This window comes from Oryx dammah, unplaced genomic scaffold, assembly GCF_014754425.2.
Source record: "Oryx dammah isolate SB20612 unplaced genomic scaffold, SCBI_Odam_1.1 HiC_scaffold_13, whole genome shotgun sequence".
Lineage (NCBI taxonomy): Eukaryota > Metazoa > Chordata > Mammalia > Artiodactyla > Bovidae > Oryx > Oryx dammah.
Genome location: NW_024070197.1, coordinates 62,889,027 through 62,906,324, shown reverse-complemented (window position 1 = coordinate 62,906,324; position 17,298 = coordinate 62,889,027). Strand labels below are relative to the sequence as shown.

The following is a 17,298-nucleotide window of genomic DNA, read 5'->3' as shown; positions in this document are numbered from 1 at the left end:
GGGGAGAGAGAGGGGGTGCTAAAAGTGGGGGTGGGAGAGGGGCCGATGCTAAGAGTGGGGGGGAGAGGGAGGGGGCAGATGCTAAGAGTGGGGGGGAGAGGGGGTTGCTAAGAGTGGGGGAGGAGAAGGGGGGATGCTAAGAGTGGGGAAGAGGGGGGATGCTAAGAGTGGGGGGAAAGAGGGGGGATGCTAAGAGTGAGGGGAGAGAGAGGGGATGCTAAGAGTAGGGGGAGAGAGGAAGGGGGGTGCTAAGAGTAGGGGAGAGAGGGGGATGTTAAGAGATGGGGGACAGGGGGGATGCTAAGGGGGGGACAGATGCTAAGAGTGGACAGGAGAGGGGGCTGCTAATGCAGACCCAGGCCCCCGGAGCCACCTGAGATCCTCCCCATCTTCCGGTTGCTGGCACCCAGAAAGCAAGAGAGGCAGGCTGGGAGCCGGAGGGGACCTCTCCCCCTCAGACGGTGGCTGAGATGGGGGACAGGTGGCCGGCCAGCGCCTCAGAGCAGCCGTGGGACCCTTGGGAAGCCCGGGAAGGGCGCTCTCGCGCCTGTAGGTGCTGCCTGCAGGGCCTCTCCACCTCCTGCTGGGTTTCACCATGGACCTCGGGACGGCTGGAAGCTCCAGGGAGTGGAGCACAGTGGGCAGAAACAGCTGGCTGCTGCAACAGACCTGGGCAGTGCCTGGTCCTGGTCAGGCAGAGAGAGACTCACAGACGTTCCCTCACAGGAACCAGGCTAGGAGACAGGTGTTGTGGACTGACACCAGGATTTCTTTGTGGGTGTCACGATGTCAAGTCACCCAGTCGTGTCCCACTCTTTGCGACTCCATGGACTGCAGCCTACCAGGCTCCTCCGTCCATGGGATTTTCCAGGCAAGGGTACTGGAGTGGTGTGCCATTTCCTTCTCCAGGGTTCTTAACATATATTCCATATCAGTGACCAAAAAACCCTCAATAGTGGCAGGTCTAAAGATACTCTTATTAAAATCAGATGGAAAAGATGGATATTTTCTGCAGCATTATTTAACATAATTCTCAGAGTTAGGAAGGAAGTAAAGCAAGGAATGAACAGCAAAAATGGCGATTGTGCACAAGATTAAAAGCAATTTTACTTATAGATAATATGAATAAACCAACAAGCTTGTAGAATTAGTAACACAGTTGAGTAAAATGGTTAGATATTATGATAAACATGTAAGTATCAATAACTTACTTATATGAAATTGCAGATAAAGATTTGAGTTTTTCTGTAGGTGAGTATTTGTCAACCCTGATTGCACATTATTAGTGTTTCATGGAAGCTTTAAAAAATATGCCTGGCCCCCACACCAAACTAGTTAAATGCCCATCTCTTTGTGGAAGGAGTGGCTTTCAGCCGATTTGTGGAAGCAGCCAGATGGCAATGGAGAGTGACTGCTTATAGACAAGTCTTGGTTTGGAATCAGTGGGGAGGCCTCCCTTCCTGGGAACAGGATGGATGAAAGCCCCAGCAGGAGGGCTGAGCTGAGTTACAGTGAGCTGATGGCTCTGCCCAGCCCCCAGCCCCCACGCCCTCCCCTCGCTGCCTCCTCCCCTCTGACTCCAGAGGCCCCCTGACTGAGCTGGTCCCCCTCAGCTGGCCAGCAGATGGATCCGCAGCTCCTTGAACAGCCGCGTGCAGATGGTCGGCTCACTGTGAATACGTGAAAGAGTGAAAGGACTGAACGCCCACATTCTGAAGCCTGAGCATGCCCATATGCACGCACATCCTGCTCTGGGTGCTCTAGTGGCAGGAGACAGAGAGAACTCTAGAAGCTTCTCCCTGGAGTCACGGAAATCCAGCTCATCCTCTGCATCCTGCCCAGGTCCCTTTCCAGGACCTGGCTTCTCCAGAATGAATCAGCTATCTCCAGAAGCATGCCACTTCCTTCCCTTTCCTTGGAGGCTCTGAAACATCTTTTTAGATCCCTTATTCTATTCATCTCCAGACTTTGGGAAGCGGCTGCCTGCCCAGCAAATGGGTGGCACCCGAGGGAGGTGGAGACTCTCCAGGAGGGCTGACTCGAGGCTGGGAGGCAGTGATCCTGGACGACAGGAGGGGTGTCATGACAGCTCTGGCTGCTGAGTCGTGGAAAAGGCAGATGGGCGGTCTTCAGGGCCAATCTGGGGCAGCTGCAACCCTTTGATCTGCAGGGCCAGCTTGGGCCTCTCCATCTTCAATGAGAGGAGGTGTGTTTCTTGGGTCCTCACAAGCATGAACCTTAACCCCAGCTCCTGCCCAGCCCAGACCCCAGCCAGCTTAAGTGCCAGCAGCCCAAGTCTGCTCCCCACTTCCATACCCCGGGCAGCTGAGAAACACCATCCCGATCAAGGCGTCCTCTGCAACTGCTCTGCTCCTGTTCTGTTCCTCACAGACCCTGGGGCTACCGTGGCAGAGCCAGAGCCAGAGCCAGACGGGCTGTGCTGACGAGGGTGTGTGTGTGTGGAGCTGTAGCCCACAGTGGATGAGAAAAAGGCTTCTCAGCTCCTCTAGGAGATGGGCTGTCTCAACCCTAAAGGCCAAGACATCAGAGGGGCAGTGAACTTGAAGAACTGGGTTTGAGGGGAGGGGGACAGGTTCTTCATCTTTGTTCTGGGGCCAGAGCACAGCTGGTCCTGCAGGAGAGAATCCAGGGTTCTCCTTGACGCAGACAGGGACTAACGTGGCTAAGAACAAGGACTTACTTTCTAGTTCCCAATCAAGCCACTCTCAGTTTCCCAAACATAAGTTTCTCCAGTCCCTCAAGGGAAGGGAACCAGGGAGGCAGAAGGCACAGCAAGTGATTGGTAGAGTGGGCATCTTGGACACACCCTCACCACACTGCCGTCCATAGAGGTGGTGGGGGAGGCCCTGTGACACAGGGCCCAGGACCTAGGGGTTGCTGGCCCCTTTACGGACAGGAAATGTTTGAACTGGCTAAAAAGCTGGGAGAGCAAGTGGAGACTTTGCTGCCTCTCTCCCAGATCCCTGTGTCCACAGTGGAGGCCCAGGTTACAGCCACCTGCTTGGGTGGTGTGATTCTGCAGTGTGATCCAACAAGACTGTGTTCTCACAGCAGAAAAGATCAACAGGTTTGTGTTTAAAGCTGGATCACTTGTTTTTAAGATGCTCACAACAAAAGAAGCTTTGATTTTATTGGTCCTATGTTTTGCACCGCTTGAAAGGAATTGGAAGCCGCCTTGGTGTGTCACACCATGGTGGGCAGGAGAAGGCTGGGTGGAAGAGACTATGCTGGGGTTCCGTGTTCTTTTAAGACAGCAAAGGAGAGACAGCCCTGCACTGCACGTGCCGGGACGGCTGAGGTGGGCACTGCCAGAGCCCCGGGTTTCCCCCTTGGGCTTGGAGTGGAAGGGTGGACAGGAACGTAAAGTGCGCGACAGGGCGCTGGCGGAACTGAGCCGTCTGCCTGGGGGCTGAGGGAGCTCCAGCTTCTTACCTTGCTCCACTGTCTTCTAGAAAAGAGCACAGAACAGCCTAGTGAGCTGTACGCTGTGAAAGGCTGTCTTTTTATTTTTAAAAACTGTAAAAATGATATGTGCTTATTATTGGGGGAAAAAACAGAGGTATACACGTTAAAAAGTGGATTATCCCATTCTCCAAGAGTAAGCATTCCTAAAATTTTAATACTCCTCCGTTTTTTTCTATTCATATACAGAAGTCAGCTTTTCCCCTCCCTCATCCCTTCTTTCCCTCACTTCCTTTCTCCCTTCTCTCTCCCTTTCCTCCTTCCCTTTTTTTTTCTCTTTTACAAAAAATGGAATCACACTATTGAATTTTCAGTTTTCCTTTTTTTTTCCTTTAGCCAGACTTTATTGTTTGAATACTTGAAATCATTATTCTATACACAAATTTTAATTTCTTACAAAGCTCTATATTCCATATCATTAGGTCACTTCACTCTCCAATTTATGCCACGTTTCCATCAAGAACTATTTCCCCAAATCACAATCTGCCTGACTGTGTTGTTGTTGTTGTTCAGTTACGAAGTTGTATCCAACTCTTGGCAGTGCTGTGAACTGTGGCCCCCCAGGCTCCTCTGTCCATGAGATTTCCCAGGCAAGAATACTGGAGTGGGTTGCCATGGTCTTCTCCATCAGTTTTCCTTTTCTGCATTGTGATTTCCTCTGACTGCACAGGTGTTCAAAAGGCATGTGTTGAAAGAAGTGAGATTCCTCACACCACTTTTTTTTTTTAAACTGAATAGCTCTTGAAAACTTATTTCTTACCTTCACATGAAAAATCTGATTCATTCATTCTGATGACTACATGCTGTTCTGTTCCATGAATGTGCCAAAATGTATTGATATTAACTGGTTCTCTGTTTGATTGGTTCTTCTCTTTACTATTATAAATAAGACTGCCGTGAATATCCTTGCACACATTTTTGGACACTTACGCAACCATTTTTATAGGATAGATTCTGGAAATGGAACTGCTGGGTAAGTGCACACCTGTTTCCAGGTGTGACGGCCAGCACCGAACTGTCTTCTAGAATTGTTGTACCAGTTTCCGTGTCGGTGTCTTCTCTCACCACCCTCCTGTCCCTGCAGGATGAATCAGGCACCGACCGTGGGCTTTGAGCAGGATGTTGGCAGCCGAACCACGCACCATTTCATGTACCCCGAGAGTGCCAAGAACCTGCCCGCCAACGTCAGCTTCGTGCTGGTGCCCTTCAAGGCCCTGGACCTCTTGTGGATTGCCAGCGCCCTGTCCACCGGGCAGATCCGATTGTGAGCCACTGCTGGCTGCAAATGGGACACGGGGGCCGCCCCACCTTGGGAGGAACTGTCTAGGGGCCAGATGTTAGAATTCCTTTCATTGACTATTTTGGCCAAGAGAGGCTGGTGAGGAGAGAAGCAGCAGTAGGGATGGCGCCAAATCGTGGTTAGCTGAGGCCACAGCTGGTTTGGGGCCACTTCCTGCATGGTGGCAGCCAGCCTACTGGTGTTCGAGAGGTGAAGGATACCTTTCCAGCCCCCCTTTGCAGGAGGTGGCTCCTGTCAGCTCTGCTTTAACAGCTTTATTGAGATATGATTCACATGCCATACGGTTCACACATTTAAAGTGCAGTTCAATGGCTTTTAGTATATGCACAGGGTTTAGGGTTATGTAACCATCACAAGTAATTTTAGAACACATGCATATTCCAAAGATGAAGATTAAATCTAAAGATAGCCCTGTACCCCTTACTCATCACCCCCACTCCCTCCACCCCTAGCCCTAGGCAACCGCTAGTCTACTCCGTCTCACCGTGGTTTTTGTGTGTGCACGTGTGTGTAAAAATGTGTATGTGTAACGTAAAATACTATTTTAACCACACAGTTCATGAGCATTAAGTGCACTCACATTGCTGTACAAATTTCACCACAGCCCATCTCCAGAACTTTTTCATCATCTCAGATGAAAACTCTGCCCATTAAATGGCAACTCTCCATTCCCTCCTCCCTCCAGCCCCTGATAACCACTGTTCTTTCTGTCTCTATGAGTTGACTGCTCTAGGTACTTCATACACGTGGAATCATCCAGTGTTTGTCCTTTTGCCTAGGCTTATTTCAGTAGCATCATGTTTTCAGGGCTCATCTGTGTTATAGCCTGTGTCAGGGTTTTATCCCCTTTAAAGGCTGCATAGTATTCTGGTGTGTGGATATATCATATTTACCTATTCATCTGTCCATTGGACAGCTGGATTACTTCCACCTTTGCCTATTTTCACCGTATATTTTTTTAAACACAGCAGTTGCAGTTTTCTGACTTTAGCTTATGTTTGGGAGTCCAAAGGGCTAAAATAAGTGCTGTAGAGTTTAAGTTCCATGGATACTCAGAAATGGGAGCATAGGTTGCAGGCACCATGACTAACAGGGAAGGAGGGATGTGTGCCTAATGTGAGGACAGTAGCGGCAGGGCTGCCGTGGGCAGAGGTTCCGAGCACAGACATGCTGGGCGTGGGGAGATGGGCTAACCCAAGTGGAGACTTCACAGCAGAGAGTCATGGGAGGAAAAGTTGGGGCTGGGTTATGGAACTCCCTGGTGCTTGTCTAAACCATCCTTATTTTATCTTGGAGAACATAGGGAGCCATTGAAGGTTTCTGGACAAGGAGCTTCAGTGATGTGCAGTGGGAGAGCAGTCTGGAAGCAGGGCAGCCTGTCATGAGGCCATCATCACTTGGGCCTCAGTGGGAGGAAAGGCATCTCTGGGTGCCTGGAGCCAGCTCAGCGTTATTTTTCTTTCTGCTTGCAGCACCTATGCCCCAGTGAAGTCCTTCCTTCGAGTGGATAAAGAGAAGGTAAGCTTCCTCCTCCCCACTTCAATGGAAATAGTGCAGACCTGAGTCACGGTGTGCCGGTCCTGTGGTTCAGGTATCCCCAGTACCCTTCCAGAACCGTCAGTCCCCATCTCCTGGTATACCTGACTCTCCTCCCCCCGCGCCCCACACAGGCTGCAGGACCTACTGGCTACTGGCACATGTGGAGGAACTGGTCAGAGCTTGGCCTGAGATTTCAGGCCCCAGAAGCCCTCATGTGCTCATTACATTTTCTCCTCCTAGGTCCAGATTTACAACCCAGCCTTCTTCAAGTACATCCATGACAGGTGGACAGAGCATCATGGGCGGTACCCTTCCACTGGGATGCTGGTACTCTTCTTTGCCCTGCATGTGTGTGATGAGGTGGGTAGCCTGGTCTGGGGATAAAATAGTAGGACCCAAGGGACAGAGGGAACCAGCCTTTGTCAGGGCTTAGCGGTGCATCGAGGAATGTGTTTTTGTAGGAAGGAACTAAGTGGCTTCCATTCCCCCTATTTCTAGGCTGCAGGGTATAGATCTGCATTTCCCAAACTTACTGTGTTCATGATTTTACCATATCTGGTATCAGTTCACTGAAAGGTTAAATTTATTTAAAAAGGAAATTGAATACCATAATTGATATTACTTGCCATAAAGAAAGAATAACCATCAATGAAGTGGAACAGTTGTAGTTGTTTCAGCAGAATGGGGTCTCCCACAGCTGTGGGCCCCAGGCCTATTCTGTGTTAAAATTGGAGATTAGTCATTCAAGGAGCCCATCTCTGGGCTCTGTCTGCTACTCTGCCATGGATAGCAGTGCTCATGCCCAGCACACCCTTTTGCCAGTGAACTATTCAGTGTATGATACTGCGTACCTGACCAGCTTTCAATAAAACACACCATTAAGGGGGAAAAAAATGTTAGCAAGGGTTGGTGAGCTGTCACAGGCTGGCCCCATACTCAGGCGTTCTTGATGTCCTCAGAAGGTGGCTGGAAGGAGAACCGGAAGGGAACAGCCCTCTCCCTCTGGAAGTGTCCTCAGCGTCAGGGTGGGGTGTTCCGGGTCTTCAGGCGCGTGCAGCGCGCCGTAGCGGATGAGCCGCCTCCTGCTCGGTAGAGGCGCCGCGGCCCCTTTCTCGTCCCCTCCCACGACCCAAGGCTCTGCCGCGGCCTCTGCTCCCGGGTCCCTGACGTGGAGTGACCCGCGCCGCCCTCCCCCGCAGGTGAACGTGTACGGCTTCGGGGCCGACAGCCGGGGGAACTGGCACCACTACTGGGAGAATAACCGGTACGCGGGCGAGTTCCGGAAGACGGGCGTGCACGACGCCGACTTCGAGGCGCACATCATCGACATGCTGGCTAAGGCTAGCAAGATCGAGGTCTACAGAGGGAACTGAGCCCGGACGCGCTGCAACTCTTCGCCCCCGCCGCGCGGCTCCCGCCGGGACTCGGGGTCAGCCCGGGGGCAGCGACCTAAGCGTGGCGCGGCGCCCTCCGGGCCGTCAGCAGGCAATCCGAGCGCCGCCGCCGCGGCCTGGACCAATCACGTTGCAGCCCAGCGAGCGCCGGCGTCCTCGGCCAGCAAGGAGACTCCCCCAGCCCAGCACCAATCAGCGCCGCCGGCGGGCGGGGTCTCCAGCCAATCATGCAACTCAAGGAAGACTTCCGGCGTCGGGACCCTTCTCAGCCAATCGATGGCCTTCAGGGGCGGGCTGGCGGCCGATTAATTTCCCATTCCTCTATGCTTTTGGGTAGGATTTTATTTCACGCTTTCTAAGGAGTAGGAGTTCGTTCCGGCTTCGAGAAGTATGCTTTCCGCAGGTTCGGCAGGAGGCGTCTCGGTCGCTTTCCGGCCTAACCTCGCTGGGGGCGCCGAGAAGGAAACGGTGGGAAAGGCGAGGGACAGCGGTGGCTCGCTCCCTCCTTTCCAGGAGTGCTCCGTGACCGCGGGGCGGGCGGGAGGGCGATCGGGCCGCCTTTCGGGTGGGCGAGGAGCGCTCTTTTCCCCAGGGGGAAAGTTAGAGCCCTCCCGGACCGCCTAGAGAACTAGATCCGCATTTCTTTGATCGGTCAGGCGTAGGTGGGTTAGTGCAAACCCACCAAAGAAAGGCGGTGAGAATCTGGAGGGCACGTGGGTCCTCTCCTGCCTCCTCCCCTCCCGCCCTTGGCCACCTTGTGGAATGGCCTTTCTGATCGTGGCATTTAGTGTCTCACCAGAAAACTAGGATTGTGTGCACCCCTTCCTGTGTGGGCGAAGTTCGCCTAGGGCTCAACTCTGAAACACAGGTTAAGAAGTAGGACAGGAGACAGGAAACCCCGTCGCATCAGATGTCAGCTGCCTCTCCGTGTGCCCTCCGCCGCTATTATTTGCTCACAGTCTCTTCAGTGTCTCTCCCTAGGCCCGGGGTCTCCTCATCAGGCCACTTGTCGCTCTGGGGGGATTGCCCTGTGATCAGGGCAGTGCAGCTAACCGCCCTAACCCCCTTTGGCTGCCTCTAGGGAGAGGGAGCAGCACGTAGGACCGAAGGCTGGAGAAGAGACCAGCTGTCTGGTCCTTCACCCGTCACCCCCCAAAAGAGGAGGAAACCTCTTGCTCCGGGTTGGAATTTGCTTTAGGCTTATAATTTAGCTAACCTGAAATTATCATGGGTGGCTGACCAACAAAGATGCTTTTCAGATACTGAGCTGGCCATGCAAATAGCTGGGGAGGAGTGGACTTGCCCCTTGCATGCCTCCTCCTCTGCCCACATATCCCCTTCCCTGTGCTCACCTTGCGCCTTTTCCCTCTGACCCTCTTTCCATTTCCAGCTCTAGAAGGGCTGCAACGCTAACAACCACAGGTTACAGCTGGAAGCTACTTGCATGGCTGAACCCAGCTTAATCCTAGAGGAAGCTGCTGAAGGTATTCTCACGCTTGAAGGTTGGGGGAGTGTAGGAGGGGAAAAGGGCTTCTGTGAAGCTTCCAAACCACTAAAAGGATCCCCCTTCCCACAATGACTTAAAAAACAGTCAACAAACAAAACATAAAAATCACCCTTTCTTAGTGAGTTGATACCACTCGGCAGCCTCCTGGTCGTTGGTATAGTTCCTGCAGCTGGCTGAGGGAACAGGAGCCAGCAGAGGAGTATGTTAGAGACTTAGTGAGGGGGCAGTGGGCCCCACTAAAAGTTAATATATTGAGAACTTAGCGTGAGTCTGTCCCTTCCCAATTCCAAAAGTAGGAGGAGTGAAGAATGGGGGTGGGTTAGTGAGGCCTTTAGTGGAACACCTCTTTCACCACCTCGTCCCCATCATTTTAGAAAGTCAAGACCAGTTGTTCTTGCCAGTCTCATCTCAGTGCTTCCTAAAGAGGCTCTTGAGTGTTTAAGAGATGAAAAAATGCAATTATGCCAAACAGTATTGAGCAGAATAATTTATTTCTTTTATTGTTGTTGTTCCTTTTGTTTGGGTTTTGTTTTGTTTAGAACATTAATAAATCTCCGTTCTGGAAGAGGTAGGTCCCAGCACCCAGCCCAGATCTTTTCTACAATAGTTATTTAAGCAAATGTTTTTTATTTTCTTCCCTTTTTCTTTCTGAATTAAAAATAAAAAGCTGTATATTCACTTGTTCATTTTGAAATGTGTTTGATGGTGGGAAGAAGGTGTATCTGTCAGTGGGAAGCTGTGACCAAGTAATGGTGAAGACTGTTGGGGCCATTGCTGGGAGGGGGTGGTGAAGTAGAGAAGGGACAACTCCCAGGCACCCATCCCTTATACATGAAGCCTCCCAGCCACCAGCTGTGCCCTCTGGGAGTGCGGCCTTCACCACCGTCCGCTGTGTGGGCCCAGAGCAGCATGCAGACCCCACAGGCACCAGGATGGGGCTTTCCCTGCTCTGTTTCTGGGTTCTGTGCAACTTCCCATGATGCCATAGGTGTGGGTTGGCAGGGAGTTGGCAAAATGGTTGGAGCTGGTGCCACAGGTGTCCGAGGTAACTGTGCTGTTTCCTTAGGCTGTCTGGATCTACTTGACTGTAACTCACGTCACGCGTCAGAATGCCCCTGAATGCGTCATGTGTCGGAATGCCCAGCTCTGCCGTCTGGTGGATGAGATAGCTCACACGGGCTCTCTTCAGAGTCTGCACTCACCTTGGTGTCCTGCTGTCCAGTTTCTGCCAGTGCCCAGAGCGAGCTGAGTGACTTTTCAAACGGAAGATACTTTTTGGTGGAGGAGGGCACCACTTTTTGGAAGTGGTGGAGGGTTTGTTCTGAAACTGTAGGTCTCTGGGCTGTAGTTCTCCTATTCAGGGTTGCCAGAGGCTCCATATGACAGTTCTCTGCCACAGACACTCCCCAGTAGCACGTACCCAAGTCATAAGGCCCAGTGTCCAGATGACATGTCCATAGCCAGGACTGCCAAGATCTGTTTCTTGTCCGGGCCTCACTCAAAGCCGCTGTCTTATGGGTCACTGTCCTTAGTGGGAGCAGCACTCCAGATGTTGTACATGTTACCTCCAGGATTGAGCCTCACAAATTATGTCTTTTTATTTTTTAATGTTGCCCGTGGACTCCATTGCTTTGATTCAGCAAAGATACCATATCAGGAATCACAAGTTAGCACTATTGCAATAAACTACTGTCATTCTCCATAATTCAGATGGCAAGTGAATGGGATGAGGAAGAAGTCACCAATCCTTCCATAACTCAAGTTGGATGGCAGCACCAGAGTCGGAAAACCCTGCTGGAAGGTATTGAGTTTGACTTACCATGTTGGAGATAGTTCCAGGGACATCTATTAGGCCCTACCCCCATGGGTCTGGTTGCCAATACAGTGATTTTGCCAGGTAGTAAACATCTCTCTTTCCTTTTGGAACTAAGGAAATTACCTAAAGATGAATCTGTGCTCTCATTGGACCCACCATTAAATGGACTTGAACCAGAGCTCCATCTGTCTTCGGCCATAATAAGTTCCAGCTCTCATAATAAAGTGGACTGCTTTGGCATTCTGGTCTCAAAGCTAGCATATGGTGACTCCTGGAAGTCTGGGTATTTCCTTTCTCCCAGTGCACCGTCACTCCAGAAGTAGGTTCTTCTGGAAAAGCAACAGCTACACAAACGACCCTGAGATCTGCTTGAAAAGAGCTCCAGGTGTGTGGCCTGATGAGGTCTGGGAACTGAGGAAAAAGCTGAAAATTCCCATCACTGCGACTCAGGTTTTTTCCCAGCACTCTTAGAATTTTCTCTCCTATACACATCAAGCAATACTTTCGTAGGCTCCCCAGCATCTGTTTCATTTCTGGGGACCTTAATGGTCAATTAACTATTGTTCCAAATCTTTAGAGGTGAGAACTCTAGTTGCCAAACTGGATTATTGTGGTAAATGTGCCTCCCTGTCTCAGGTCAGGAGGCATGGCTTTCTAGTCTTTGTTAGACTGGGATCCCATTATTCACTGACCCTCAAATGACAGCCACCAGAATTCTTTAAAGATGGTTCCCCAATCACTAATCAGTCGCTCAGTCGTGTACAACTCTGTGACCCCATGAATCACAGCACGCCAGGCCTCCCTGTCCATCACCAACTCCAGGAGTTCACCCAAACCCATGTCCATCAAGTCGGTGATGCCATCCAGCCATCTCATCCTCTGTCGTCCCCTTCTCCTCCTGCCTCCAATCCCTCCCAGCATCAGAGTCTTTTCCAATGAGTCAACTCTTCACATGAGGTGGCCAAAGTATTGGAGTTTCAGCTTTAGCATCATTCCTTCCAAAGAATACCCAGGACTGATCTCCTTTAGAATGGACTGGTTGGATCTCCTTGCAGTCCAAGGAACTCTCAAGAGTCTTCTCCAACACCACAGTTCAAAACCATCAATTCTTCGGCGCTCAGCTTTCCTCACAGTCCAACTTTCACATCCATACGCGACCACTGGAAAAACCATAGCCTTGACTAGATGGACCTTTGTTGGCAAAGTAATGTCTCTGCTTTTCAATATGCTATCTAGGTTGGTCATAACTTTCCTTCCAAGGAGTAAGCGTCTTTTAATTTCATGGCTGCAATCACCATCTGCAGTGATTTGGGAGCCCCCCAAAATAAAGTCTGACACTGTTTCCCCATCTATTTCCCATGAAGTGATGGGACCAGATGCCATGATCTTCGTCTTCTGAATGTTGAGCTTTAAGCCAACTTTTTCACTCTCCTCTTTCACTTTCATCAAGAGGCTTTTTAGCTCCTCTTCACTTTCTGCCATAAGGGTGGTGTCATCTGCATATCTGAGGTTATTGATATTTCTCCTGGCAATCTTGATTCCAGCTTGTGTTTCTTCCAGCCCAGCGTTTCTCATGATGTACTCTGCATATAAGTTAAATAAGCAAGGTGACAATATACAGCCTTGACGTACTCCTTTTCCTATTTGAAACCAGTCTGTTGTTCCATGTCCAGTTCTATCTGTTGCTTCCTGACCTGCATACAGATTTCTCAAGAGGCAGGTCAGGTAGTCTGGCATTCCCATCTCTTTCAGAATTTTCCACAGTTGATTGTGATCCACACAGTCAAAGGCTTTGGCACAGTCAATAAAGCAGAAATAGATGTTTTTCTGGAACTCTTGCTTTTTCGATGATCCAGCGGATGTTGGCAATTTGATTTCTGGTTCCTCTGCCTTTTCTAAAACCAGCTTCAACATCTGGAAGTTCACAATTCACGTATTGCTGAAGCCTGGGTTGGAGAATTTTGAGCATTACTAGCATGTGAGATGAGTGCAATTGTGCGGTAGTTTGAGCATTCTTTGGCATTGCCTTTCTTTGGGATTGGAATGAAAACTGACCTTTTCCAGTCCTGTGGCCATTGCTGAGTTTTCCAAATTTGCTGATACATTTTTTAAAAATTTTGTTGAGGTATAGTTGATTTATAGTGTTGTGCTGTTAGCTATATAGCTCCCGTGCTGTACGTTATATCCCTAGAGCTTAATTATCTTAAACTGGAAGTTTATACCTTTCGACCGCCTTTACCCATTCCCCCTCCTATTTGGCAGGCACCAATCTGCCCTCTGTTTCTATGAGAGCAGTGTTTTTAGATTCTGCATGAAAGTAAGATCACATGATATTTGTCTTTCTCCATCGAACCTATTTCACTAGCATAACGCCCTGTTGTCACAAAAGACGGGATTTCCTTTCTTTGTTAATGGCTGAATAATAGTCTGTTGTATATATATTCACATTTTCTTTACCCGTTCATCTGTCAAAGGGCATTTAGGTTGTTTCCATGCCTTTGCTATTGTAAATACCGCTGCAGTGAACGTGGGAGTGCAGAGGTCTCTTTGAGATGGTAATATTCCCTTGGATGTGTACCCAGAAGTGCAATTGTTGAATCATATGGTCGTTCTGTTTGCAAGAGTGAAGCTAGATCCTATCTCACACCCCTCCCAGAAATTAACTCCAAATGGATTCGACTTAAATGTAAAACATGAAACCAAAATATATAAAGAACTCATATAACACAATAGCAAAAAAAAAAAAAAATCTGATTAAAAAAAATGGGCAGATGTGAAGAGACATTTCTCCTAAGAAGACATATGGATGGCTAACAGGTCCATGAAAAGATGAGCAACATCCTTAATCCTCAGGGAATTGCAAATCAAAGCCATAATGAGCTATCACCACGGTACTTTTAGAACGACTTGTCAAAGAGACAAGGGGTAACAGTCACTGGAGAGAATGTGCACAGAGGAACCCTTGTGCACTGTTGGTGAGAATGTACCCAGTATAGAGGTTCCTTAGTGGCTGAAGATGGACACTCATGTCGTCACTCTCAGGCTGTGCAAGCATCCCAGAGGCCTTTCTGCTCCATCTTCCTTGCCAACTCCCATCCTTCCCCTAAAGGTGACCACTACCCTGATACTTACTTGCCTCCTGAGAAACCTGTATGCAGGTCAAGAAGCAACAGTTAGAACTGGACATGGAACAACAGACTGGTTGCAAATTGGGAAAGGAGTATGTCAAGGCTGTATATTGTCACCCTGCTTATTTAACTTATCTGCAAAGTACATCATGAGAAATGCCAGGCTGGATGAAGCACAAGCTGGAATCAAGATAGCCGGGAGAAATATCAATAACCTCAGATATGGAGATGACACCACCCTTATCGCAGAAAGTGAAGAAGAACTAAAGATCTTCTTGATGAAAGTGAAAGAGGAGAGTGAAAAATTTGGCTTAAAACTCAACATTCAGAAAACGAAGATCATGGCATCCGGTCCCATCACTTCATGGCAAATAGATGGGGCAACAATGGAAACAGTGTCAGACTTTATTTTGGGGGGCTCCCAAATCACTGCAGATGGTGACTGCTGCCATGAAATTAAAAGACACTTGCTCCTTGGAAGAAAAACTATGACCAACCTAGACAGCTTATTAAAAAGCAGACGTTACTTTGCTAACAAAGGTCCGTGTAGTTAAAGCTATGGTTTTTCTAGTAGTCATGTATGGATGTGAGAGTTAGACTATAAAGAAAGCTGAGCACTGAAGAACTGATGCTTTTGAACTGTAGTGTTGGAGAAGACTCTTGAGAGTCCCTTGGACTGCAAGGAGATCCAACCAGTCCATCCTAAAGAAAATCAGTCCTGAGTATTCATTGGAAGGACTGTTGCTGAAGCTGAAGCTCCAATACTTTGACTATCTGACGTGAAAAACTGATTTCTTAGGAAAGGCCCTGTTGCTGGGAAAGATTGAAGGTGGGAGGAGAAGGGGACAACAGAGGATGAGATGGTTGGATGGCATCACCAACTCAATGGCCATGAGTTTGAGCAAGCTCCGGGAGTTGGTGATGGACGGGGAACCCTGGCGTGCTGCAGTCCATGGGGCTGCAAAGAGTCAGACACGACTGAGCAACTGAACTGACTGACTAACCCTGATACTCAGTTCTCTTTCATTCGTCCGATTGCCTAGACCCAAGTCTGTATGGAAATTCAGTTTATAACAGAGATGACCTCTCAAGTCACTTAAGAAAAGATGGATGTTACAATAAATGTTATTGAAATAACTAGATAACCATCTGGAAAAAGATAAAATTAGGTCCATAGCCTAAACCATCAAAATACCAAAAGAGAGATAAATGTAAAAAATAAAACATTAAAAGTAGTTGTTCATTGATGTAGTCAAAAAGAATACATCAGCTTTGTAGCTGATTTTTGGACTGGGATTTTTTTTTCATGCTCTATGTAGTTCCCCATATTGCTAAAAATTGGACTTTTTTCATTCATTTTTGTGTGTTCCAAACATTTTGTTAAATTTCCTCTTCTGATGTAACAGCTTCCATTTTATTTGTCCATATGAGTTTATTCCTTTTTTCTCCGCTATAATTTCAGCAAGCTCATGGAAAGGAAAGTTAGCTAAGTGTGATATTTAATTGCATACTTAGCAGATACCCTTTTATTCCTCAGTTTTCCTGTCTCCACAGAGCTGATTTTTTCTGATTTTTTTTTAACCCCTCTCTGTCACGATGGAGGCTTTTTAAATAATTGGGAATTGTTCTCTCTTCTAAAATAATGGATTAAGAAGCTGCTTGGGAATTTTGTGTACCTGGATGGAACATACCTGCTATCTGGGTTGACATTAGGGTGCCTGGACAGGGAACCAGCTTTTCCAAGGCCAGGAGGGATGGTAAGGGTAAACTAAGCTGTGCTGCAACGACAAACACCTTTCCAACTGGCACTGGCTTAAAACAACAAAGTTTATTTCTCACAAGCTGTGTTTCCATCAGGGGATCTGTTCCTCAGACCACTCAGGACCCAGGCAGACAGTGGCACTATCTGGGGGTGGGTCTGTTGTTTCAAGGGCAGAAAAAAATAATCTGATGAGCCACAGGCTGTCTTTGAATGCTTCTGTCAAGAATTTCACATTTCCTTGATGCCAGAGAAGTCCCACGGCCATGCCTCAATTTAGTAAGAATGTGTCCTCTAAAGAGAGGCGCCATATTGGGGTGAGCAGTAATGCTGTCTGGATACAGAGGGCTCCTTGGAGAGAAACACTTGGAGTTATGGCCTGGCCAGGGGTGGGTGGATACACAGTTGGCTGGCACTCTGCTGGATGCCAGGGGAAGGGTCAGGACACGATTAAGTATTTTATTTATCTATCTATCACAGGAACGAACAGCTGGGCACTGCCATTCGGCAGGCAAGGAATTCCTTCCTGTGACATGCTTGGCACGGTAGGAAAACATCATTCCTGGCTTGCGAAGGGGAAGGGTGAAACCCTAAAACAATTTTAAAAATCAAATTTTTTCCTCTCTGAGCGTGAGTTAGGAATCAATGCTCCTTCTCACTACCTTTCCAGAAAAATCACAGCTTCTGCAGTGAGTCTATGTCTGTGTGATAACTAATGCAAAAATGCAAAAAGATGCCCCTTCCCCTTACATTCAGTGAACTGTGTGTATCAGGGCCAGCCTGCTCCCCAAGAATATAAAACAGTACCTTTCATCCAACAACTGGTTTTTGTTTTTGAGAAGAATACAGGCTCTTTCTGGTAACACGGCTTCTCTCTAGGGAGAAGGCTTGAAGTAAAAAGAACATACAGTGAGTGTCCACATTCAGAGGGATCTGAGTTCAGTCCTTCCTTTGCTATAAGGTAACTTTGCCTTTTCTTTCTATACACTTACAACTATTCTAAAAAACACCAAGTCTATTTTTAAAAGATAGTTTTTTTCAGTGGAAGGAGTCAGGGGAAAGGGTCAAGAGTCAACCAATCAGGAACATCCAAGAATAGTCTTACTGTGTAAATCTATTGAAATTTGCCTGTGTTCTTATTGCAGGACAGGGTCCAAGTCCTCCTCCCTGCCTCCAGGCCCTGCGTCTTGATGGAAGTCTACATCCAGCGGGCAGGCAGGTGAAGCTCCTGTCCAGCACCATCTGAGCAGTGATGCTTCCTTGGGTTCCGATCTCATGTGCAGCGCTGCCCGGGTCTTCGTCTCCATGGGACATGCTGGCCGGCAGCTGCTCTGCCCCCAGATGGGAGCACAGCAAGCTCTGGCTTCAGCCC

The 17,298-nt window shown here is 48.7% G+C and overlaps 1 protein-coding gene across 1 annotated transcript in view; it reads left to right on the top strand.

The window, feature by feature from the left end:
* Positions 1–9,909, top strand: part of ST3GAL2 (ST3 beta-galactoside alpha-2,3-sialyltransferase 2) — a 48,258-nt gene extending 38,349 nt beyond the window's left edge. The window contains exons 4-7 of the mRNA XM_040253549.1: positions 4,568–4,747; positions 6,256–6,301; positions 6,563–6,682; positions 7,522–9,909. Of these exons, the coding sequence (XP_040109483.1) occupies positions 4,568–4,747; positions 6,256–6,301; positions 6,563–6,682; positions 7,522–7,695 (520 nt within the window). The 3' untranslated portion in view covers positions 7,696–9,909. The remainder of the gene's footprint in view (positions 1–4,567; positions 4,748–6,255; positions 6,302–6,562; positions 6,683–7,521) is intronic.
* Positions 9,910–17,298: the final 7,389 nt, after the last annotated feature.